At 43.4% G+C, this 24,753-nt stretch overlaps 1 protein-coding gene across 1 annotated transcript in view; it reads right to left on the bottom strand.

Moving 5' to 3' along the window:
* Positions 1-23,162, bottom strand: part of COL18A1 (collagen type XVIII alpha 1 chain) — a 297,911-nt gene extending 274,749 nt beyond the window's left edge. Inside the window, exons 1-2 of the mRNA XM_075317426.1 lie at positions 23,024-23,162; positions 22,634-22,698 (exon numbers count right to left, since the gene is read on the bottom strand). Coding sequence (XP_075173541.1) covers positions 22,634-22,698; positions 23,024-23,034 — 76 coding nt within the window. The 5' untranslated portion in view covers positions 23,035-23,162. The remainder of the gene's footprint in view (positions 1-22,633; positions 22,699-23,023) is intronic.
* Between the last annotated feature and the right edge of the window lie 1,591 nt (positions 23,163-24,753).

Genomic DNA, 24,753 nt, shown 5'->3' with positions numbered 1-24,753 from the left:
TTGTTTTCTTAGTTTAGCAAATAGATGAATCATGGGATCATTTTAACCATTTATCAATCAGCTTTCAATCCAAAGAGGTTGATAAGGTGGCCATACCTTTAAGTACTATTGCTCAAACAACTCTCCGACGCTCAACATCTACATATTGAATGTCAAGTAAACACCTAATAAAAATTACATGGTGGGCTAAACCAGTCGAAAATGGTGGGTGACCATAGTTTAATGCAGGAGTCCCCAACCTGTTGCTTGGAAGCCACATGTGGCTTATGGGCATGTGATATGTGGCTCATTGCAGGCCTCCAGATGCTGACTTGTGAGTAGCCCCACACAGAAAAGCAGATCTGAACGGGGGTAGGGTAGGAACCCCTGGATCTTGGTGTATTGCCTTGGTGTGATATCTATGGAAAAGCTTTGGCTCTCATTATACCGGTAATAGGGGCTCTGGGTGTTACTACTGTGTGGGGGCAGAAGCTGAATGTGGCTGGCAACCTTCTCTCAGAGCGGAATGTGGCTAGCAACCTTCTCTCAGAGCGGAATGTGGCTCGCAACCTTCTCTCAGAGCGGAATGTGGCTGGCAACCTTCTCTCAGAGCTGAATGTGGCTCGCAACCTTCTCTCAGAGCTGAATGTGGCTCGCAACCTTCTCTCAGAGCTGAATGTGGCTCGCAACCTTCTCTCAGAGCTGAATGTGGCTCGCAACCTTCTCTCAGAGCTGAATGTGGCTCGCAACCTTCTCTCAGAGCTGAATGTGGCTCGCAACCTTCTCTCAGAGCTGAATGTGGCTCGCAACCTTCTCTCAGAGCTGAATGTGGCTCACAACCTTCTCTCAGAGCTGAATGTGGCTCGCAACCTTCTCTCAGAGCTGAATGTGGCTCGCAACCTTCTCTCAGAGCTGAATGTGGCTCGCAACCTTCTCTCAGAGCTGAATGTGGCTCGCAACCTTCTCTCAGAGCTGAATGTGGCTCGCAACCTTCTCTCAGAGCTGAATGTGGCTCGCAACCTTCTCTCAGAGCTGAATGTGGCTTGCAACCTTCTCTCAGAGCTGAATGTGACTCTTATGGTCAGAAATGTTGAGGACTTCTAGTCTAATATTTAAGGTCACGTTAAGAAATTCAAAGTCTGGCAGAAGAAGTTGCCAGTTACAGACTAGTAGCAACACCTCAGAGCCACCCTGTACAAAGTTATCTGACTGACAATTCTTTATCAAATAAAACAGAGCCAAGAATTAGATAGCCAGCCGGAAATATTCCAGAAATCAAAGCCAATTTTTACATAATTCGATATATTATGTAATGGAAATGCTACAAATCAATAGTTGGTTGACCAACAGAGCAAATCAACAGTACAATTACATGTAATACAGTTTATGTAGCGGCTGATAAAACAATTACCTGAATATGGAATATAGTAATAACTGCAAAAATGTTGGACACCAACTGTTGGGATTGCACCACGAGGCCCCAAGTTTTTTTGATAAGAAGCCTACAACCTACAATAGCCCTCAGTCCAGTAGACCACTGCGCAACCAGCTCTGTCCTCACCTATTGTACCATCACCTATTCCCTGTAGACTGTGAGCCCTCGCGGGCAGGGTCCTCTCTCCTCCCATACCAGTCTGTTTTGTACTGTTCATGATTGTTGTACGTATACCCTCTTTCACTTGTAAAGCGCCATGGGAGAAGAAAAAAAAGAAGGGAGAAGGGAGAAGAAGATCAAAACTTTGAACAATGAGCAGTAGAGATTAGCAAAAAAGATTCTTAGGAACCTGTTCCAGCAACCGCATCAGTAGTCCATAGCCAGCCAACCAAAGCCCTATGAACCTCCTACCTGCTGGCCCCCCTAATGCCCCTTCTGATCCATGATCACGTCATGCTGCTATGATGACGTCACGTTGTGCCTACTAATCAGCGGACTTTCCAAAAGGATGCAGGCAGATAGGAGGATGTTCACAAATCTTTTTGCTCAGCTCTACCACTGCTTTTTTTAGCCATCAAGAATTGTCACGAGTGACGGAAAGTCCTGTGGTGTCTGGCAATAGAAGGTCACAGTGTTTAGCTGCGCAAAATGCTCCCTGACTTTCTATTATTCCTGCTGTTAGTATTCAGTTTACTAGGTAGCTTCTGTGCTGGGATTGTTGCTGCTCTTTGCTGAACTTTTTCCGGAGGCATCTGGTGATAAGTTGTTCGTGCATTTTCCTCATATGTGTGCTACCTGTGACTTCTTTAGTGGGGTTGACAAAAAGTTCATCGTACCCGTTCCCTATCTAGGGCCTAGCTCTAGGGTCATCTTAGGGTCTGGTATTCGGCTCAGCAGAAGCCATCTAGGGTGGTCAGGGACCCCAGGGGCCAGTGGTAGGTTTGGTCAGGGATCACCATTTCCCCCTTCCCTAGACATCGGGTCTCCCTTCCCTATCGCCATTCGCTTAGTACTCCCCGGTACCTAGTGTGACAAAAACACCAACTGGGGAAGGGGCACACATGGAAAGACATTGCAGTCAGTATAAAAACACTGAAAATAGATTTCCAATAGGAGAAATTATCATTTTCTTTGCTTTTATCAGACAAACATGTACTGTTGAGGAGAGCCATAAAATTAAATACTTGTTCAATGAAATCGATTCTCTATACATAAGCCAGTCAGTCTTCAGAGGAACCCAAGATGGCCCCCGATGACATCAGACTCGCCCATCAGCATCACCAAGATGGCCCCAGATGACATAGACCCGCCTACGATGATGCCCACCAATCAGCTCATGGACTAACACATTGTTCAACCCACTGACCAATGAACACATCCGGACATGCCCCTTTCCAAGGTTATATCAGAGCACGTTTCAGTTTAAATAAAGCAGTTTTTGGCCCAACCTCGATCGAGGAATGATGAATATCTGACTGTATCTGATCTCATTTTTCAAGCATGCACTCGATCCACACCAATTAGAATCAGGCAGTAGGTAACAGGAGTGAACCCTGGTTAAGTGTTCACCCTAACAGTACCATAACCATTTTTACAGATGAGTCAAATATTGAACTATAGACATAACATGTATTGAAACTATATTAAAGTGACCGATATTCTGTTGCTACCTGTCGTTCTTTGATAACTCAGTTTGTTCACCTGACCACTGCAACCAATCACTGGATAAAGAATTGTATGGCACAATATCCCTAATCCAAATGATTGACTGCACCATTTACGTGTGGGGGGGGGGGTAGATACGGACACCATCGCTTCAGACAAGTAAACATAGACTGACAGGGCGCACAAATGTAGCAGGTCATTTAGGAGGGGAATTCAGGCACTTTTATTATTTTCTACCATTTCGTCCCTATGGCCAATTTTTTTAGGACCTCAGAAAAAAAACTCTTATTACTTACAGATGATCTGGTACTGACTTTTGGAACATTGGTCAAAATATCTGACCTTACTGTTCATGGTAATGTTTTCTAAGGCCCTGGCACACATCCAAATCAGAAATCTTTGGCTACAATGATTTATTATATAATATTTATTTATAATATAATATTTATTTATAAAATATATATATATATATATATATATATATATATATATATATATATATATATATATATATATATATATATTTTGCTATCTGAGAGCTGGTGTTAAACTTTTTACACTAAAATTAGAATTTGGGGAAATTCCTCAACAAATGAAAAAGGTCTGCTAAAAATAAAAACGAAAAAAAAAAACCCTGAAACCCTGGGAACATGGATTTATAAAAGAACTCAAACTCATCGAAATGTTGACTATAAATATAAGTTGTACAACAGGATCGCTATCTCAGACTCATCCGTCTCAGGCTTCTTAACCTTTTCTTGGATGAGGCCCAACTGATGTCTGAGAATCTTTTTATGCAACCCTATTGTACACGGTTAATAACATGCTTCCTTTATCTGCTTTTAGAGTTTAATGTTGCTCCATGGACAGATGCCAAAGCAACTAATTTGTCAGAAAGAGGTGCCATACAATCGCTGGCACTGACAAACTTCCAGGGGGCTTGTTTATCTGCTAACTTCACCACTATGTTATACAAGACAAGTAATCAGCGAAGAGCAAATAATGTGAGCACCGCCTGAGCTGAGGGGTTTCACTTATAGTGTAGAGTACATTAAAAATTACCTAAAACGTATTTTCTGATTCATTCGTTGAAGAACATATTTTAGAATCAATTTAAAAAGGTTTTCCGGTCAATGCATAAGGACAATATCAAGGTCAATCAACGACCTTTAGGACATTTCGGGAAATTATCCTTAAGTGAACCTGTCAGGTGTAAAATGCACCCAGAACCACGAGCAATTTTGGGTGCATATTTCTAATCCCTGCCTAACTGTCCATGTATCTAGTAGCATAGATAAAGAGATCTTCAGAAAGAATTTCTAAGGATCCTTTTATGATATGCTAATGAGCACAGGGACTAGTCCAAAGGGCTCTAGTTCCTGTGCTGATTCTGCCCTCTTAGCATGTTAATCACTCCCACAGGGGTGTGCCAATATGCTATTCAATGCCAAGCGTCATCAGCGGTAATATGCGTACCTGTGTCCGTTGTCACCGCATCAGACACTAAGCAGTGCGCATTATCAAAAGTCCGGGCACTTCCGTTCATGGGCACTAGACCTCTCTAAAGCCAGGACATGTACACCCGGCTTTATAGTGAACATGACCGGAAGTGCGGTGACTTCTGATCATCCGCACTGACCTGAAGCCCGGCATCTGAGGCAGTGACAAAGGACGCGGGTACGCGCATCACCGCTGATGACGCTATGTAATGGGCATTAATTAGCATGTTAGTATGTCCCTGTGGGTGTGCTAACATGCTAAGAGGGCAGAATGAGAGCAGGAAGTAACACCCTTGCAACTAGTCCTTGTGCTCATTAGCATATGATAAAGGATCTTTGTAAATATTTTATATACAGATCTCTTTATCTATTTTACTAGATACAGGGATGGTTAGGCAGGATTAGCAATATACACCCAGAACTGCTCGTGGATCTGGGTGCATAGGGGACTGGACAGGTTCCCTTTAAGTCACAAGACTTGCTAAAGGGTTGGACACTGACTTGCAGGGTAACTATCTCCGATAGGTGTCCGCAGAATGACAGCTTTCTTCCTATGAGGGGGACATTATTATTTGGATAGCCTTCACAGAGACTATTGTATAGCTGCTTCTTCCAACTTGGGTTTGGCAGTTTCCACAAAGAGAGAAAGCCCCTCAACCACTGAAAGCAAAAAATGCAAACATGAAAGAAGAACACATAATGAAATTATACGGTATCTTATAATACCCTTAGGCTATGTGCGCACTAGAAAATAAACTTTTCTTAAGAAAAATCCGCACTCTCTGGCAGAATCCACACCCGTGGTTTTTGCCGCGATTTGACGCGGGCCGGTCCATTATCTATGGTAAAAACAGCAGGTACCTGCAGAAATGAAGTGACATGCATATTAATTCCGCGGGTAACTCCACAGGTATAAAAAAACGCAGTGTGCGCACAGCATTTTATTATACCCATAGGTTTTGCTGGGGAATGACTGTAGAAATGTTAGACATATTTTCTGCAGCAAATCCGCGGTAAATCCGCAGCATGTGCACGTAGCCTAATACAGCTTTTCAGTAGTATAAGGAAAAAAGGCATGACTATAATCAGTGAACCCCCTGGCCATGAAGCGTAGGGCAATCAAAGGTCCCTTTGGCCCTAATAAGATCAATTCTATAACCGATACGTAATAGTGGCCCTTCTTGGGAGATTTTGCATTGTGGCCTACAAGCTTCAATTTATGCCACTAATTAGGAGTTCACCGGAGACGTGCCGATCCTGCTTTTCTCAGAAAATACCGTTCCTCTTTGCGTAGTTTCTTTAATTCTCATAAATGTAGTCTCCTGCTTATTCAAGAGCAGAAAAGTAGGCGAGAGTTGTCTGGTTGCTCCTTCTCACTGGAACAGATTCTCAACGTTCCAAAGTACAAGTTTACACAGATTCTTCAAAGAAAGGTTTTCTTGGTGCCTGGACATTGCCCCCGCATGCCTGATTGCCATTTAATGTCTTAATTACTCATAGGTCTGAGCTATGCTTCTAGAATTTAGGAAGTCTGTACACAGGGTTATCTGCTCGAAAATTGGAGTAAACTCTTAACCCCTTCACGCCATGGCCATTTTTCATTTTTGAGTTTTCGTTTTTTATCTTTTCCTTCATCCAAGAGCCATAACTTTTTTTTCTTTTTCCGTCAATATAGCAGTTTGAGGGCTTCTTTTTTTGAGGGACGAGTTGTACTTTTAAATTACACCATTCATTTCACCATATATTGTACAATTCCAAGTGCGGTAAAATTGCAAAAAAAAAAAAAAGGTGCAAATTCACAATTTATTTTATTTTATATACCATGTTCACTATATGATAAACACTGATCTGGCAGTACGATTCCCCAGGTCAGTGTGAGTTCGTAGACACCAAACATTTATAATTTTGTTTTTAAATTTAGGTTGGAAAAAAAAATATTCAGAAATTTGAAAACATTTTTTTTACCATTAGTGACATTTTCCGAGACTTGTAAAGTTTTATTTTTGGGATCTGTGGCTAAGTGATAGCTTAATTTTTGCGCCCTGAGCTAACATTTTTACTGATACCATTTTTGAGGTAGATACAATCTTTTGATCGCCTTTATTGCATTGTTTCAGCTGCCAAAAAAATGGAAATTCTAGCTTTTTGGATTTTTCTTTTTTTCACTGCTTACCGATTAGATTAATTTATTTTATATTTTGCTAGATCGGATTTTTTTTGTTATTTTTTAATTGTTTTATTTTCAGTGGGGCAAAAGGGGGCGATATGAACTCTTGTGGGGGTTTTATTCATATTTTTAAAATCTACTTGCTGTTTTTTCTAGTCGGGGACTTTAAGCTGCGATCATCTGATCGCGTGTGCTGTACAGAGCAGTATATCAGTATCGGCACTGCTCTGTAAAGCAGAAATCACGATTCCCTACGAATGTGGACTTGCAGCCAGCATTCACAGGAAGACCGTCACTTTTTCTCTTTTTTCTTCTTTTTTCTCTTTTTTCTCTTTTCCCTGAAGAAGGAGACGGTATATGTCTCTGAAACGCGTTGGAACTGAAATAAAAAAAGAGATTTAAAGTAAATTCCTTGGATACAGTGATTCTTGAGCGCGGCATAAACCCGTTTCTCATATATGTATATACATATATAAAAATCTTTGTCAGGAAGACCGTCATGACAGACACAAATGTCATCAGCAGCTGATCCCCGGCTGTGATGACAACCCATCTGTGCCCTGTGATCACGTCACGGTAGTGCCAATGGGAGAAGGGAATGATGCACCCTCCCTCTGGTGCATGTTAAATATCGCTGTTAGAGATTGACAGTGGGATTTAACTGGTTAACAGTCGCAGGTGGATCTCCGATCCTCTCGCAGCTGTTGGAGGCACATGTAAATAAGCCGACATATGCATAGAAAGATTCGGACTGTGTGTGAGCCCACATCAAAGGGAGGGACACGGCATAAAACATACATCATATGTCGTGAACGGGTTAAGGATTAATGTGGGGCAAACCAGCTGACATTTGTGGGTTCAGATGATGGTCTGTGTATGGGGCACCATCCAACTGATCATTGGGAGAGATGTTGATTGGGATTTCTGATTCAGACTGGAGATCGCTCAGTTTCCCTGGAATAAGCCGTGGCCGACATAGAGAACACAGGAGCGCTTGGCCGATCAACTCCTACGTATGTGAGAAAGTCGGCCAAGATGGATGTTAGTTGAGTGATCGGTTGAACCATCGTTTGGTTAACAGCAATTTTATTCATATGGCGGGACTTGGGTTATGTGCACACAGTTTTTTGAGGAGTTCAAAACTGAGGTTTTTAAACAGAAACCTTCTTGGAGATCAATCACTTTTTGGGAAGTTTGTCTTTTCCTGAACCGGTTTTGAAAAGGTTTTCAAGAGTTTTAGAATAGTTTTTTTTCCTGCAGAATGATGGAGATAGATAGCTAGAGAGATCTCTATCCATCTAGCTATCTCTCTCTATATCTATCTCTCTCTCTCTCTAATATATATCTATACATACATTCATACATACATACACATACAGTGCCTACAAGTAGTATTCAACCCCCTGCAGATTTAGCAGGTTTGATAAGATGCAAATAAGTTAGAGCCCGCAAACTTCAAACAAGAGCAGGATTTATTAACAGATCCATAAATCTTACAAACCAACAAGTTATGTTGCTCAGTTAAATTTTAATACATTTTCAACATAAAAGTGTGGGTCAATTATTATTCAACCCCTAGGTTTAATATTTTGTGGAATAACCCTTGTTTGCAATTACAGCTAATAATCGTCTTTTATAAGACCTGATCAGGCCGGCACAGGTCTCTGGAGTTATCTTGGCCCACTCCTCCATGCAGATCTTCTCCAAGTTATCTAGGTTCTTTGGGTGTCTCATGTGGACTTTAATCTTGAGCTCCTTCCACAAGTTTTCAATTGGGTTAAGGTCAGGAGACTGACTAGGCCACTGCAACACCTTGATTTCTTCCCTCTTGAACCAGGCCTTGGTTTTCTTGGCTGTGTGCTTTGGGTCGTTGTCTTGTTGGAAGATGAAATGACGACCCATCTTAAGATCCTTGATGGATTAGCGGAGGTTCTTGGCCACAATCTCCAGGTAGGCTGTGCTATCCATCTTCCCATGGATGCGGACCAGATGGCCAGGCCCCTTGGCTGAGAAACAGCCCCACAGCATGATGCTGCCACCAACATGCTTGACTGTAGGGATGGTATTCTTGGGGTCGTATGCAGTGCCATCCAGTCTCCAAACGTCACGTGTGTGGTTGGCACCAAAGATCTCGATCTTGGTCTCATCAGACCAGAGAACCTTGAACCAGTCTGTCTCAGAGTCCTCCAAGTGATCATGAGCAAACTGTAGACGAGCCATGACATGACGCTTTGAAAGTAAAGGTACCTTACGGGCTCGTCTGGAACGGAGACCATTGCGGTGGAGTACGTTACTTATGGTATTGACTGAAACCAATGTCCCCACTGCCATGAGATCTTCCCGAAGCTCATTCCTTGTTGTCCTTGGGTTAGCCTTGTCTCTTCGGACAAGCCTGGCCTCGGCACGTGTGGAAACTTTCAAAGCCTGTCCAGGCCGTGGAAGGCTAACAGTAGTTCTATAAGCCTTCCACTTCTGGGTGATGCTCCCAACAGTGGAGACAGGTAGGCCCAACTCCTTGGAAAGGGTTTTGTACCCCTTGCCAGCCTTGTGACCCTCCACGATCTTGTCTCTGATGGCCTTGGAATGCTCCTTTGTCTTTCCCATGTTGACCAAGTATGAGTGCTGTTCACAAGTTTGGGGAGGGTCTTAATTAGTCAGAAAAGGCTGGAAAAAGAGATGATTAATCCAAACATGTGAAGCTCATTGTTCTTTGTGCCTGAAATACTTCTTAATACTTTAGCTGAACCAAACAGAATTCTGGTGGTTTGAGGGGTTGAATAATAAACGACTCTCTGAATAAACTTTTCACAATTTAAAAAAAAAAAATAAAAAAAGAAATAACATTCTTTTTGCTGCGGTGCATTTCACACTTCCAGGCTGATCTACAGTCCAAATGTCACAATGCCAAGTTAATTCCGAATGTGTAAACCTGCTAAATCTGCAGGGGGTTGAATACTACTTGTAGGCACTGTACATACACAGGGTGGGCTATTTATATGGATACAGGTAAATAAAATGGGAATAGTTGTTGATATCAACTTCCTGTTTGTGGCTCATTAGTATATGGGAGGGGGGAAACTTTTCAAGATGGGTGGTGACCATGGTGGCCATTTTGAAGTTGGCCATTTTGGATCCAACTTTATTTTTTCCAATGGGAAGAGGGTCATATAACACATCAAACATATTGAGAATTTCACAAGAAAAAGTATGGTGTTCTTGGTTTTAACGTAACTTTATTCGTTCATTAGTTATTTACAATTTTATGACCACTTCTAAAATGTGTTCAAAGTGCTGCCTATTGGTGTTGGATTGTCAATGCAACCCTCTTCTCCCACTCTTCACACACTGATAGCAAAACCACAGAAGAAATGCTAGCACAGGCTTCCAGTATCTGTTTCAGATGCTGCACATCTTGTATCTTTACAGAATAGATAATTGCCTTCAGATGACCCCAAAGATAAAAGTCTAAGGGGGTCAGATCGTGATATCTTGGTGGCCATTCAACTGGCCCACAATGATCAATCCACTTTCGAAGACACTGTTCATGTAGGAATGCTCGGACCTGACAACCATAATGTGATGGTGCACCATCACAGGTCCATTGCATTGACAATCCAACACAATGGGCAGCACTTTGAACACATTTAGAAGTGGTCATAAAATTGTAAGCAACTAATGAACAAATAAAGTTACGTTAAAACTAAGAACACCATTGTTTTTCTTGTGAAATTCTCAATAAGTTTGATGCATTACATGACCCTCTTCTAATCGGAAAAAATAAAATTGGATCCAAATAGCCAACTTCAAAATGGCCGCCATGGTCACCACCCATCTTGAAAAGTTTTCCCCCTCCCATATACTAATGAGCCACAAACAGGAAGTTGATATCACAACCATTCCCATTTTATTTATTGAGGTGTATCTATAAAAATGGCCCACCATATTATATTATTATATATATATATATATATATATATATATATATATATATATATATATATATATATATATATATATATATATATATACACATACATATATATATATATATATATACATATACATATATATATATACATACATATATATATATATACACATATATATATATATTTTTTTTTTATTATTTTTTTTTCAGACTTTTGATTGGACAGTGCCTAGTTTGGAGATGTTTCGTTTAGGATGAGCTTCAAAAGAAGTTACTTGCACTTTTTCTTCCCACCAGGCATTTTTCAGAGTCTCTTCAGGAAAAAAAATATAATAAGGATTATAATGAGATAATTTATTTAACAACAAAGTTGATTTCACATCGAGATTAATTAGAAATGTTTTTGAAGCAGTTTTTGGAGGAGGATTTTGGAGAAGATCCCAAATACCAAAAGAGAGGTCCATCAAATAAGAAGCCACAATGAAGAGCTGACCCAGGGAATGGGAAGAAGTGCGGGCAGTACAAAAGCATTATTTAACAAAGACAGATGAAGTAGATGATGCTATTATCTCCATTCCAAGCTTTTCCCTTCAGTATGGAGGGGACAGGTTTACAATTCTTCGCATTCTTCACTCCACAGGCCATGTCACAGCCTGTACCTCCTCCAGGAATGCTTACTCAGGAATCCAGCTTGATAATTGCAGATTAACAAAAAGAAAAAAAAAAAAAAAGGAAAAACCACATCAAAAGGAATATTCAAGTGAGCAGAACCGTGTGTGGACTCCATCATTTCCTAAAGTCTTTACCTCCCCTCTCCGATCACACAGAGAAGTTGTGGCTAATAAATATGGGACAAATGATTACACGACAAGGGTCATAACAAAGACAATGACGACGAGATTAGTCCAGGTTTGGGAACACTCATGTCTGGGCTAAATATCCAGCTGCTCGACTGAAAGACATAATACACAACAACTATTTTGATTTAATTAGTGCTAATTCGGGGTTTAACGACGCTAATAGCTACAAGTAAAGCTGGTGATGGCAATACCCAGGACCAGGTGGTACACAAGATTTGGCAATGACTTGATATGTATTTGTATTGAGAGCTCTGTATAACTCTTCCAGTTGTATGCTATATCTCATGTCATCATGGTTTATGAAAGGTTACCCATGCAGAATAAAGTAGACAAACCCAAATTTGCCAGGATTACTCTCAAACGGATCAATCAGATCTCCTGTTTTATTATGAAAGAGAAGGATTGGTTATGCAGAATTTCGATGTCCAATTATTTTCTGCTCGGGAAAGATGACGCCTACTGCTCTCCCCAATTAGAAGTTTGAGCAGCAGCTATTGAAGGTGCACCGTCACTTTAAGGCTATGTGCCCACGTGAGATTAAACCTGTGGATTTATCTGCAGAAAATCCGTGGATTTTCTGGATTTTCCAGATAAAGCCGCAGGTTTCAGCATGCACAGAGACTCCCCATGTTATCCTATGGGACATGGGGAGTACTGTGTCCATGCTGCAGATACGTGCAGCTGCAGAACATGCTGCGAATGTCCCGCAGCCGGACGTAATTGCATGTCAATTCTTTCTGCGGAATTACCTGCGGAAATCCCGGCTCTCCACTATGGAGATAAAGGCGAAGACGTCCGCAGGTAAATCGCAGGAATGTCCGCAGGTTTTAAGTAGCTATTTCGCTGTACTACCACAGCTAAAAATAGCTGCGAATTCTGGCGAGCAGCTGCGGGAAACCTGCGGCCGTACCTGCGGATATATCCGCAGGTGCAAGCTCCCGTGGGCACATAGCCTTAAGGCCGCTTTACACACTGCGACATCACTAAAGCGTTATCACTGGGGTCACGGAATTCGTGACGCACATCCGGCTGCGTTAGCGATATCGTTGCGTGTGACACCTACGTGCGATCGAAAATCATTGCAAACACGTGCAAAATCGCTAGTCGTTGACATGCTCCCCTATTCCCAATTATCGTTGCTGCTGTAGGTACGATGTTGTTCATCATTCCTGCGGCAGCACACATCGCTATGTGTGACACTGCAGGAACGAGGAACCTCACCTTACCTGCGGCCGCCGGCAATGAGGAAGGAAGGAGGTGGCTAAGATGTCTGTCCTGCTCATCTCCGCCCCTCCGCTTCGATTGGGTGGCCGCTTAGTGAAGTTGCTGTGACGGCGAATGAACCGCCCCCTTAAAAAGGAATTGCAAATGCATTGAAATGAAAACGCATTTGCACTGGATCCGTTTTTGCGCTAAAAAAACGTTCATGACGCATGTTAAAAAAAACATAGTGTGAAAGCAGCCTTAGGCAAATAAATATACCTCCCATAGATGCAGTAGAAATACAGAAATACTGCACCCTCCTGATGATATACCGTAATTGGTTAAGCTTTTTAAATTTGCATTGTGCATTGAAATAATCCTAAAGTCGGCCTCTATGTCACCACATATTTCTCCGTGTGGGGTCTGTCCTGTCTCGGTGACATCATCATTGAACACATCAGAAGTATTTTGCAGTCAACATAGAATGAAATCCATCAGAAAGGGATAGACCACACAAAAGTAAACTCCACCAGACAAGCACACTCTAAGCTAACACTTTGCCATTCCTCGGTGTGAACTCAGCAGAGAGTTTTACCTTCCCTTCCAGACAGCTTGTTTGATGACTAAGCCGCTAAAGTTGTCTGCTCTTATTATATGCCCTAAATCCACCGCTAACTCATAAACTATGATCCAAGCATGGTACTGCAAATCCACGGCTCATTCCGTACTAATTTTGCTGCCATCCAACCTTTTTATGGGTCTGTTTCAAAACATTCTGACTGTTTTATGTTGGCGATGTAAAAGATCTTGTTAAAATCAATAAGGCGTGAGCCATTGTGCAAGCCTGGTAGCCCACTTAAATAGTAATGATGGCTCTCTCCATCTAATGGCAAATGTTCTGGTGCATATAATTCAGGAAAATCAAGTAACTTTAACAAGGTGCTCAAAAGGCAACTATTTTGAGAAATAGGATTTAGGGCTAGGAAACTGATATGTGTAATATGTAGTGCAAATAATTCACCATCAATGTGGGTGGGATAAGGCCATATAGCCAAAAAGTAATATCAGTAATTGCGTTGTACTCCCAATACATTTTTATGGCCTATGGGAAGGTATAAGTATTTTAGGTGTACAGTTAGGTCCAGAAATATTTGGACAGTGACACAAGTTTTGTTATTTTAGCTGTTTACAAAAACATGTTCAGAAATACAATTATATATATATATAATATGGGCTGAAAGTGCACACTCCCAGCTGCAATATGAGAGTTTTCACATCCAAATCAGAGAAAGGGTTTAGGAATCATAGCTCTGTAATGCATAGCCTCCTCTTCTTCACGGGACCAAAAGTAATTGGACAAGGGACTCTAAGGGCTGCAATTAACTCTGAAGGCGTCTCCCTCGTTAACCTGTAATCAATAAAGTAGTTAAAAGGTCTGGGGTTGATTACAGGTGTGTGGTTTTGCATTTGGAAGCTGTTGCTGTGACCAGACAACATGCGGTCTAAGGAACTCTCAATTGAGGTGAAGCAGAACATCCTGAGGCTGAAAAAAAAAAGAAAAAATCCATCAGAGAGAGAGCAGACATGCTTGGAGTAGCAAAATCAACAGTCGGGTACATTCTGAGAAAAAAGGAATTGACTGGTGAGCTTGGGAACTCAAAAAGGCCTGGGCGTCCACGGATGACAACAGTGGTGGATGATCGCCGCATACTTTCTTTGGTGAAGAAGAACCCGTTCACAACATCAACTGAAGTCCAGAACACTCTCAGTGAAGTAGGTGTATCTGTCTCTAAGTCAACAGTAAAGAGAAGACTCCATGAAAGTAAATACAAAGGGTTCACATCTAGATGCAAACCATTCATCAATTCCAAAAATAGACAGGCCAGAGTTAAATTTGCTGAAAAACACCTCATGAAGCCAGCTCAGTTCTGGAAAAGTATTCTATGGACAGATGAGACAAAGATCAACCTGTACCAGAATGATGGGAAGAAAAAAGTTTGGAGAAGAAAGGGAACGGCACATGATCCAAGGCACACCACATCCTCTGTAAAACATGGTGGAGGCAACGTGATGGCATGGGCATGCATGGCTTTCAATGGCACTGGGTCACTTGTGTTTATTGATGACATAACAGCAGACAAGAGTAGCCGGATGAATTCTGAAGTGTACCGGGATATACTTTCAGCCCAGATTCAGCCAAATGCCGCAAAGTTGATCGGACGGCGCTTCATAGTACAGATGGACAATGACCCCAAGCATACAGCCAAAGCTACCCAGGAGTTCATGAGTGCAAAAAAGTGGAACATTCTGCAATGGCCAAGTCAATCACCAGATCTTAACCCAAATGAGCATGCATTTCACTTGCTCAAATCCAGACTTAAGACGGAAAGACCCACAAACAAGCAAGACCTGAAGGCTGCGGCTGTAAAGGCCTGGCAAAGCATTAAGAAGGAGGAAACCCAGCGTTTGGTGATGTCCATGGGTTCCAGACTTAAGGCAGTGATTGCCTCCAAAGGACTCGCAACAAAATATTGAAAATAAAAATATTTTGTTTGGGTTTGGTTTATTTGTCCAATTACTTTTGACCTCCTAAAATGTGGAGTGTTTGTAAAGAAATGTGTACAATTCCTACAATTTCTATCAGATATTTTTGTTCATACCTTCAAATTAAACGTTACAATCTGCACTTGAATTCTTTTGTAGAGGTTTCATTTCAAATCCAATGTGGTGGCATGCAGAGCCCAACTCGCGAAAATTGTGTCACTGTCCAAATATTTCTGGACCTAACTGTATTAATATCCTCACACATAGCCGTATTGTCCGGTGCCAGCGCTGCTCCGGTTCTCTTCTGAGTCATTTGATGTCTTTTCTGACTTAAACTGAGCTCCATGTGTGATCCGGAAGTTGTTATTACAAGGTAAGCAAATGGCGCTTCGTTCTGACTCTCCAGAGACTTAGGCTAATTTCGCACTCGCGTTGTGCGGCATCCGTCGCATTGCGTTGTGTGACGAATGTAACTGATGCGTTGCATATAGTGGCACAACTGATGCGACAGATCCTGCAAAACTACGCAATCTGTTGTAGCTTTTTTTTCAACAATTTACTCAACTGCGCATGCATAGTTGTGTAAAGACGGATCCATCACAGGAATCCATCAAATGACGGATTCCGCCATCATAGGCTTCCATTAGAAAAACAGCGGACGCTGACGGAATCCTGCACATTGCGTTTTTTTGATGCTCTGGGAAGCGCAGAAAAACACTACATGCTGCGTTCTTTCCACCCGGCGTATGCAACGCAGCGTCGGCCGGCAGATAAAACGCAAGGCCATGCGTCGCAATGCCTCGTCAACACAAGTCTATGGGAAACAGCGCACATCCGTTAACGGATTGCGCTGTTTCCCAAAGCGGCGGATTGCACCGGCTACCAAACGACGCAAGTGTGAAAGTAGCCTTACATTGTGAAAGTGACTTCTAGCACTAACACACACACACACACACACACACACACACACACACACACACACACACACAGAGCCCTAAGTGATCCACAGAATCAGAACTTCAGTCAAGTTACATGACCCAGAATAGGATCGGAGCATCGCTGGGCCCTGGAGAATATAGCGATTTGTGAGTATATTAAAGGGAATCTGTCAGCAGGTTTTTGCTACTTCAACTGGGAACAGCATGATGTAGGCAATGAAATTCTGAATCCAACAATGTATCACTTAGAATATCTACAGACAACATAACACATTCAGAATTTTTAGCTTTAGCCATCTAGCAGAGCTGAAAAAGCTGCACCTGCCCACTCCAGGCTCTCAATACAGATTGTACAATGACAGTAAAATGTCAATCAAAGGAGGAGGACGTGCACGTGACATTGTAGTCCCGGCAATGATAAGGGTCCTGCTACTTGACACGCCAAACCAGGGCCATGGGGCACTCGTTACCGGGCCGCGGTTCTGCTCTGGGATGTCATGGCAGCAGGGCCCGGCTCCATAACCCCGGTGGTGTACAGGGTTACAGAGATTTACAGGGGATGATAGTTTGTGATGCCACCTGTGGTAAGCGGCAACAAGGATGCCGCCGCTGCTATTCAGTTTCCCCTGGGGGTCGATGGTGATGCAGCTGAGTTGGTATAGCTCTCCACAGGTAGAGCGGAGTCCTCAGGGCTGAAGATGGAGTTGTGGAGTAATGGCGGGGTGCAGGGCTGGAGGTGCAGGGAATAACTGGGCAACACAGGAATGCAGTCACAAGGTCTTTACTCACAGTTCAGAGTTCCAGATTATCATGTCCGGACGATCAAATGCTGCCTTTGGAGTGCTGAGTTCTGCTGTGATGGGCCCCAGCTGATTCCCAGATAGTTCAGAGGCACAACCCGGTACACCCTTCAGTGTCCTTTCCTGGTCGTCTTCCTGAGCGGACCTCTCTCGCCTGTCCTGCGCCTGCACCTGAGCCGGTGTCCGTGGACCCTGTCGGGTGGCTTGAAGCTCTATCCTTGACTGGTCACCTTTTCACTTGATGTGTGCGGATGTGGCTCCAGTACTTGCAGTAGCCTTAGCCTCTGATTTGCTAACTGAGTCTTGAAGTTCTCCACTAGTTGAGGGGCCGGTCCACTATGCGACCAAGTCCCTCCACACCAGTATGCCAGTGTGGAAAAGTGTCCACGGGTGTATGGCGCACTTCCTGTGGCCCTAGGAACCCTACTTCCCCACGATCCTGAGATGAGCTGATCCAGCCCTCGTCCCCAGGACCGCGCTCCTCCGCGTCCTCTTCCAACTGGCTCATGTTCTACCGTCTGCTTTCACTAACTAGACTCCACCCCAGGCTGGTTTCGGACTGTGCACTTCTATGGTGATATCACAGGTGCAACTTGCCCTAACCATGGTCTAGTGGAGTGTTACTAAATAAGAGTGTCTGTGTATACCGATTTGTGACATCCTCCTTACCCGGGAATGGGATAATACACCTCTGGCTGAGGTGCAGTACCTCTGTGGTGACTGAAGCCTCAAGGGCGCCACCCAAGTATAGTACAAAAACAACAGATCTGTGTTTTCTGTGTTAACCCTTGCAGCACGCTGTCTTCAGCTTACATAGCAAAAACCTGCTGACAGATTCCCTTTAATGCACTCACGCTAATTGTACATGCCCAGAAAAAAAATGTAAATGGGAGTGCTGCTTTAAAGTTGCAGGACAATTGAATTCCTACAATAACTGCAGCTCATTATTAACTACTGAATAGGTTCAATATTTTAATTGCGACAATAGTAGGATCAGGCAACCCATGCCAACAGCAAACGTAACAATAGATATAGAGTAACTGCATACCTTGCACGTTTCATGCAGATTTTGTTGCAATTGTCCCATTTATCTGAATCAACCTCTCAGATGAATGGAACAGATATTTCAATTACTGAACTTTCTGTAGCAAAATCCACAGCATGGAGAGTCACTCTTAAATAGAAAAATTGACAGACGCAAACTCAACATTGATCTAAGGCACATTGGTTTTAAAATGGTGTGACTGGCGGTCATTGTTGTTTGATTTCATTCTGATTTTTTTCATGGGGAATTCCCATTTCAGTCATTCATGGATGAGATGAGCATACCTGTCTACATGCCCCTATGGGATGTACGGAAACAGTATAGCTTAGCCCTCTTGGCTATTTTTGCAATCCCAGACACTCCAGTGTATAGCCAAATAGCGAGGGAGGGAGGGGGATGGAACACACCTTTAAACCAATATTAACTAAACTAACCAGGGTCTCCTTCACCCATGTCCAGTCCCGATTATACATGTCTAAGGCTTTACACAAAACTGCCAAAGGGGAACTGATCATATAAATGACCATAGATTCCTATGGGATCAGATTGATGTCTCTTGACGACAACTACGATGCCGGAAAGAAAAACGTTGCATATGGCATTACTCTGTCTGGCTATGAATGCTAAACTGCTATACATTGCTAGAACTTTGCCATCAGTTGTCTCCAGTACAAGGGGTATCGTTGGACCATGCTCGGCAACTCCTCTATCTAGGCCATTGTTATCCCTCCTGCCCTGATTGGTGTGGTTGACATCTGCTATGTCATCCAGTCTGTTGTGCCTGGATGGCTCTGAAGTTGCAAGAATTGACAGATTGAATGATCTAGATGTCAATCAAGGAGGGAGGACGGCGATTAGGCCGGTGTCACATTTGCGAGTGCTTCACACGAGTCTCGCGTTGCATCACCCGTCATGGACTCACTCTCCGGACGGGAGCGTCTCAGCTGTATAGAGATGCATGCAACCGACCCGCTCCTGCCGGAGACTGAGAGCCCGTGACGGGTGATGCAACGCGAGATACACGCGATGCACTCGCAAGTGTAACACAGGCCTTAGAAGGATAGGAGGACACACCAGCAACACCTATCGGGACACCTAATGGGACCGGAGCGTGCTGATTAGATACAGGGAACGATTATTACGCCTTTTTCTGTAGATAAGCAATGGAGAGGGGCAATTCTGAATAGGTAGCTGGGGCGCTAGTAAAGACGACTTAAAAGGTGATGGATTTAGTTTATTTAGAGAAAACCTGGTGACACGTTCCCTTTAACTGTCAGGTTTACATGGATTCCTGAGTTTACAAGTCTATAAAGTTCTGCTGATTATATCTTATTCTGCAGAAAACATTAAATCAGAACACTCCATTATTTCCACAGATAGATTAGAAAGTATGTGCAGGTACAGGGGAATTACTCAGCCAATGAATATGCACAATCAGTGAAATCCTTACTACGCAAAAGACAAATATATATTATACACACACACACACACACACACACACACACACACACACACACACACTGTATATATCTAGCGGATACCTCTGACACCACTTATCTCTATGGGAAATAAGATTTGGCAGAAAAAAACCTAATCCAAATCAGGTCCTTGATTGCCTACACAACAAATCCACCCAACATCTAATTGCTGGTAGATCATTTCACAACGAAGAGAATTGACATACAAAAATCTAATGGTTCTTTCCAAAAAAGACAAGTTAGAGCCCTATCCAATAGGTAATAAACTTGTGGATCGCGGGGGTGGGGGGGTTTGAACTGAAGGAATCCCCCAGGAAGCCCAACATCTAGCCTTTGGATCCCCGAGAGAGGGCCTGTACAGCTCAGTCTTAAATGAAGATGCACATGTTCGACCTCAGCTCCATTCATTGTTTAGGAGATTGCGGGAGAAAGTGGAGCTCTGTGCCCTGCTGTGCTCGGCTATTTCCAGCCGTCCCCCTGACAATGAACGTAGAGGAGGTCAAGCATGTGCATCCCCAATCCATACAAGATGGTGCGGCTGAATTAAGATCGATGGGGTCCAGTGGTTGGACCCGCAGTGATTAGCATGTAGTCCCCTATCGTATATGTATATTAGGTTTTAATTAGCTTTTTTGGAAATAACTTTTTTAAGGACAGATACTGTAGACTTTGGGAGAAGTTACATCACTCATTGAGGCAAACTGATTTGATTAGTAGAATTTCCACAGATGTAAATAGCATCCAACTAAAGACATAGCAATATTTACTAGCTTTGTAACCTTGGGATTTTTCTTTTTCTGGGCATCTACTGTAAGCAAATATTAATGACTGAGGTACAGCAATACCTGCTAGCCCTAGAAAGACATCTGTATGCCTTCATCATGCTAAAAAGTTTACAATTAGTTACATAGCTTGATAAAAAGTGCCACCTATTGGTCATATATATTAATAAATAAACACACATACACATATATATATAGTGAATAATTTTCTTGGGTTGAGTATCTAGATCAGTGGTCCCCAACCTTTCTGACCTTGAGAGCCACATTCAGCTCAGACAGAGGGTCATGATCCACACCCACCTCCCAGACTCAGTACCGGTATAACGACAGCCATAGATTCTCCACAGATATAAAATCAAGAAAGATCCATGTTCCAACCTTAGCCCCATTTAGATCTGCTCTTTTGTGTGGGGCTACTCGCAAAAGACACCATCTGAAGACCTGCTCTTCATAGCAGTTTGCTAGTCCTGGTGCTTATGCACCAAGCTGGAGACAGACGGGATCCACGCATCACAGGCCTGCAAGCAACATGTGTCTCCTAGAGCCACGTGCGTCTCCAGAGCGACGTGTCCCCCCAACGCGATGTGTGTCTCCAGAACGACGTGTCCCCCCAACGCCACATGTGTCTCCAGAACGACGTGTCCCCCCAACGCCACATGTGTCTAAAGAGCGACGTGTCCCCCCAACGCCACGTGTCTCCAGAGCGACGTGTCCCCCCAACGCCACGTGTGTCTCCAGAGCGACGTGTCCCCCCAACGCCACGTGTGTCTCCAGAGCGACGTGTCCCCCCAACGCCACGTGTGTCTCCAGAGCGACGTTTCCCCCCAACGCCACGTGTGTCTCCAGAGCGACGTGTCCCCCCAACGCCACGTGTGTCTCCAGAGCGACGTGTCCCCCCAACGCCACGTGTGTCTCCAGAGCGACGTGTCCCCCCAACGCCACGTGTGTCTCCAGAGCGACGTGTCCCCCCAACGCCACGTGTGTCTCCAGAGCGACGTGTCCCCCCAACGCCACGTGTGTCTCCAGAGCGACGTGTCCCCCCAACGCCACGTGTGTCTCCAGAGCGACGTGTCCCCCCAACGCCACGTGTGTCTCCAGAGCGACGTGTCCCCCCAACGCCACGTGTGTCTCCAGAGCGACGTGTCCCCCCAACGCCACGTGTGTCTCCCCAACGCCACGTGTCTCCAGAGCGACGTGTCCCCCCAACGCCACATGTGTCTCCCCAACGCCACGTGTCTCCAGAGCGACGTGTCCCCCCAACGCCACATGTGTCTCCCCAACGCCACGTGTCTCCAGAGCGACGTGTCCCCCCAACGCCATATGTGTCTCCAGAGCAGTGTGTCCCCCCAATGCCTCGTGTCCCCCCAACGCCACGTGTGTCCTCAGAGTGACGTGTCCCCTGAGCCACATGAGTCTCCAACGCCACATGTTCGGGATCCCTGTGCTAGATCATACAATACTGTTGGGGTGCTTTGTAGTCCATGCTTCCAAAAATATTAAATTCTGCACTAATTTGTATGCAAATTGCCCCCTACTGGATGAGTATAAACCGTGTGTCACAAAACCTGATCAAATTAATACTGCCGCTAGAATAGAATATATTGCCCATGGCCGGGTGTCACTGCACACTCCTCCATGACTCCTCAGGAATATAATAAAAGGAAAAGTAATCTAATCTGTCTACAAAGGCCTTTCACGAGCGAGGATCTTGGCTATCAATGCAAATGTTATATCAAGTTTAACACATTTTCAAAGCAAGAATAAGCATGTTCCAAACACGCCAGGAACAAAGTGATGTAGAGTTTATGGATGGCTTCTTAGCTGCCAGCTCAACATATGTCATGGCGCATGGAACCACATAAAAGTGGCTGATGTGCAGAACAAGACCCCGTTACATCACTCAGCAAAAAAATGACTCCGGAAATTCAGGATGATGCCTACTTGTCATCATCACCCATCCAACAAGTGAACGCAAAACTAGACCCAGGTCATAAAAATACACAACATACATCACATTGTAACTTTGTAGGTATGCTGAACTTGTGTGTCACTGGCTAAAATAACACAATCAGCCAAAACAGGTGAAGTGGCGAGTTTAGCAGCCGGGGAACACTCAGGGAGGGGGCATCACATGAGGGTCACCCCACCCCCACTACTGCTTTCAATGTCCCACACCATCACCTCCCCTAATCCTTAAATAACTCCTTGAAGTTTCAATGTTCCAGACATTGAAAAGCAAGAAAGAAAGAAGTCTCCAGTGAATGAGAAGTTGTTCTCCAGCCCGAAATGTGGACTGAGGGCTCTCCTTACCTTTGTCCTGGCAGGAGACCAAAAGGGCCAGATATGCAGCATAAAGCAGCAAGAACTTCTTACACCTGCAAGAAGAAAAAGTCTTAAGAAATTGTGACATGTGAAGGGGCAGAACATGACCCTGCGCCACCCATAAGTATCATATTAAGGGGGGGACACAGAACAGGGGGCAAAGCAGGGAAGACAGGAAAGTTCATACAAAGGAATCCAAACAGGCATGGGTACAATGACTTCTGCACAAGGTAGCATGGAAGTTACAGGAGGCACACAGCAGTACCAGCCATGGGCACAGCACACCTGAGCTCTGCATCCCATCATATACCTGCAAGGAGACATGTAACCTGTAGGAAAATCAGCAATAAGCTCTGCACATAGGGAGCAGCTCCTTACCTGAGAATCATCTCCAGTGTATAAGGTCTGGGGATCTTAGAGGAGTCCTGGAGCACCCACACACACTGTCTGCAATCTGCACACACTGTCTGCAGAGCACACACTCACACCCGGCTGTTCACTGCTTTGTGATAAGACTGGAGGGTGCAGGGCACTGAGGCTGCCGACTGCAGGGTCCTAGCGCCTTCCTCCAGCTAAGGCAGAGCTGGTGATTAGTGCATTCTGTACACTAGCTGTCAGTATTTGCTCTGCACAGGAGCTGTGAATAGGTTAGTGTGTGTGTGTAACATCATCTGTTAGGACACATGCAACAAAAGAAAAATTACCATGATAAATACAGCAGTAAGTAAAGTTCTCTAATTGCATCTAATGTACAAATAGTTATAAAATACTATAATAAATGATAAATAACAAACAAATAACATGATAGCAAGTTAAGTATTGAAAAGTGTAACTAATGGAGAAATAGTAATAACATAATAAAAAATATATATAAATAATGTAAGAAAATAGCATGATAGAAAGTTAGGTATTGAAAAGTGAAACTAATGGAGAAATAGTAATAACATAATAAAAAATATACATAAATAATGTAAGAAAAATAGCATGATAGAAAGTTAAGTATTGAAAAGTGAAACTAATGGAGAAATAGTCCTGTAAGTCAAAAATTAAATCGATTGTATAATAATTATGCTAATTCTAACAGGGGGATAACTATGAATACCCCCTGATATTATATGATCCTCAGCTGCTGTCACTCAAGAAGCTCATGATTTTATACACTTTACTTTCTTGGATTTCAAAACCTAAACATCCGAGCTGATCACTAAAAGTATGTATAGAATCAGCCTGATAGTGCCAGTATAGCACTGGGTTTAGGTTATATACGAAAATCCTGGTGATTGGTTCCCTTTAAGTACTGATATTTGTACCTAATGCAGATATAGTAATAAAATAATAAAAATATGTAAATAATGTAAAAAAATAGCAAGATAGTTAAGTGCTGAAAACTGTTATAAGACAAAACAATCACTGATCTCTGGGAGACCAGCCAGAGGAAACACTGCCGATAGCCAACGAGGGCGCTCAACACAGTGAAATCCTAGATGCATTGCCCCCTGGGAAATATGCAAATCAAAAAAGTCCATGGAGCCTCTGTTAGCAGTCTCGACACAGAAATTAGCCAGATATTCCTCCGGGAAGGACCTAGCTCTTTTTAGGCTCTTTTTAGGTGACCACCATAACCACCATATTAAGTGGCCCTTTTAGTCAATATCCAACTCTTTGACAAGTTTAAAGATATGACAAGGGAAATACCAAGGCCAGGTATCCATCCACAGACAGCTGTTTCAGGGTATTGCCCCTCATCAGTGTGGAGTAGGATTCTGACCAGGTGGGAGCAATGCCTAGTAGACCAGCAAAACAAAACAATCACTGATCTCGGGGAGACCAGCCAGAGAAAACACTGCTGGCAGCCAACGAAGGCGCTCAACACAGTGAAATCCTAGGTGCATTGCCCCCTGAGAAATATGCAAATCAAAAAAGTCCGTGGAGCCTCTGTTAGGAGTCTCGACACAGAAACTAGCCAGATATCCCTCTGGGAAGGACCTAGCCAAGGAGTGGCCACACGGAGGGATATCTGGCTAGTTTCTGTGTCGAGACTCCTAACAGAGGCTCCACGGGCTTTTTTGATTTGAATTCAGATATAGTAATAAAATAATAACAAAAAT

This window comes from Anomaloglossus baeobatrachus, chromosome 7, assembly GCF_048569485.1.
Source record: "Anomaloglossus baeobatrachus isolate aAnoBae1 chromosome 7, aAnoBae1.hap1, whole genome shotgun sequence".
NCBI classification, from domain to species: Eukaryota; Metazoa; Chordata; class Amphibia; order Anura; family Aromobatidae; genus Anomaloglossus; species Anomaloglossus baeobatrachus.
Note: the sequence above shows the minus strand (reverse complement) of the source record. Positions and strands in the feature narration are given on the sequence as shown.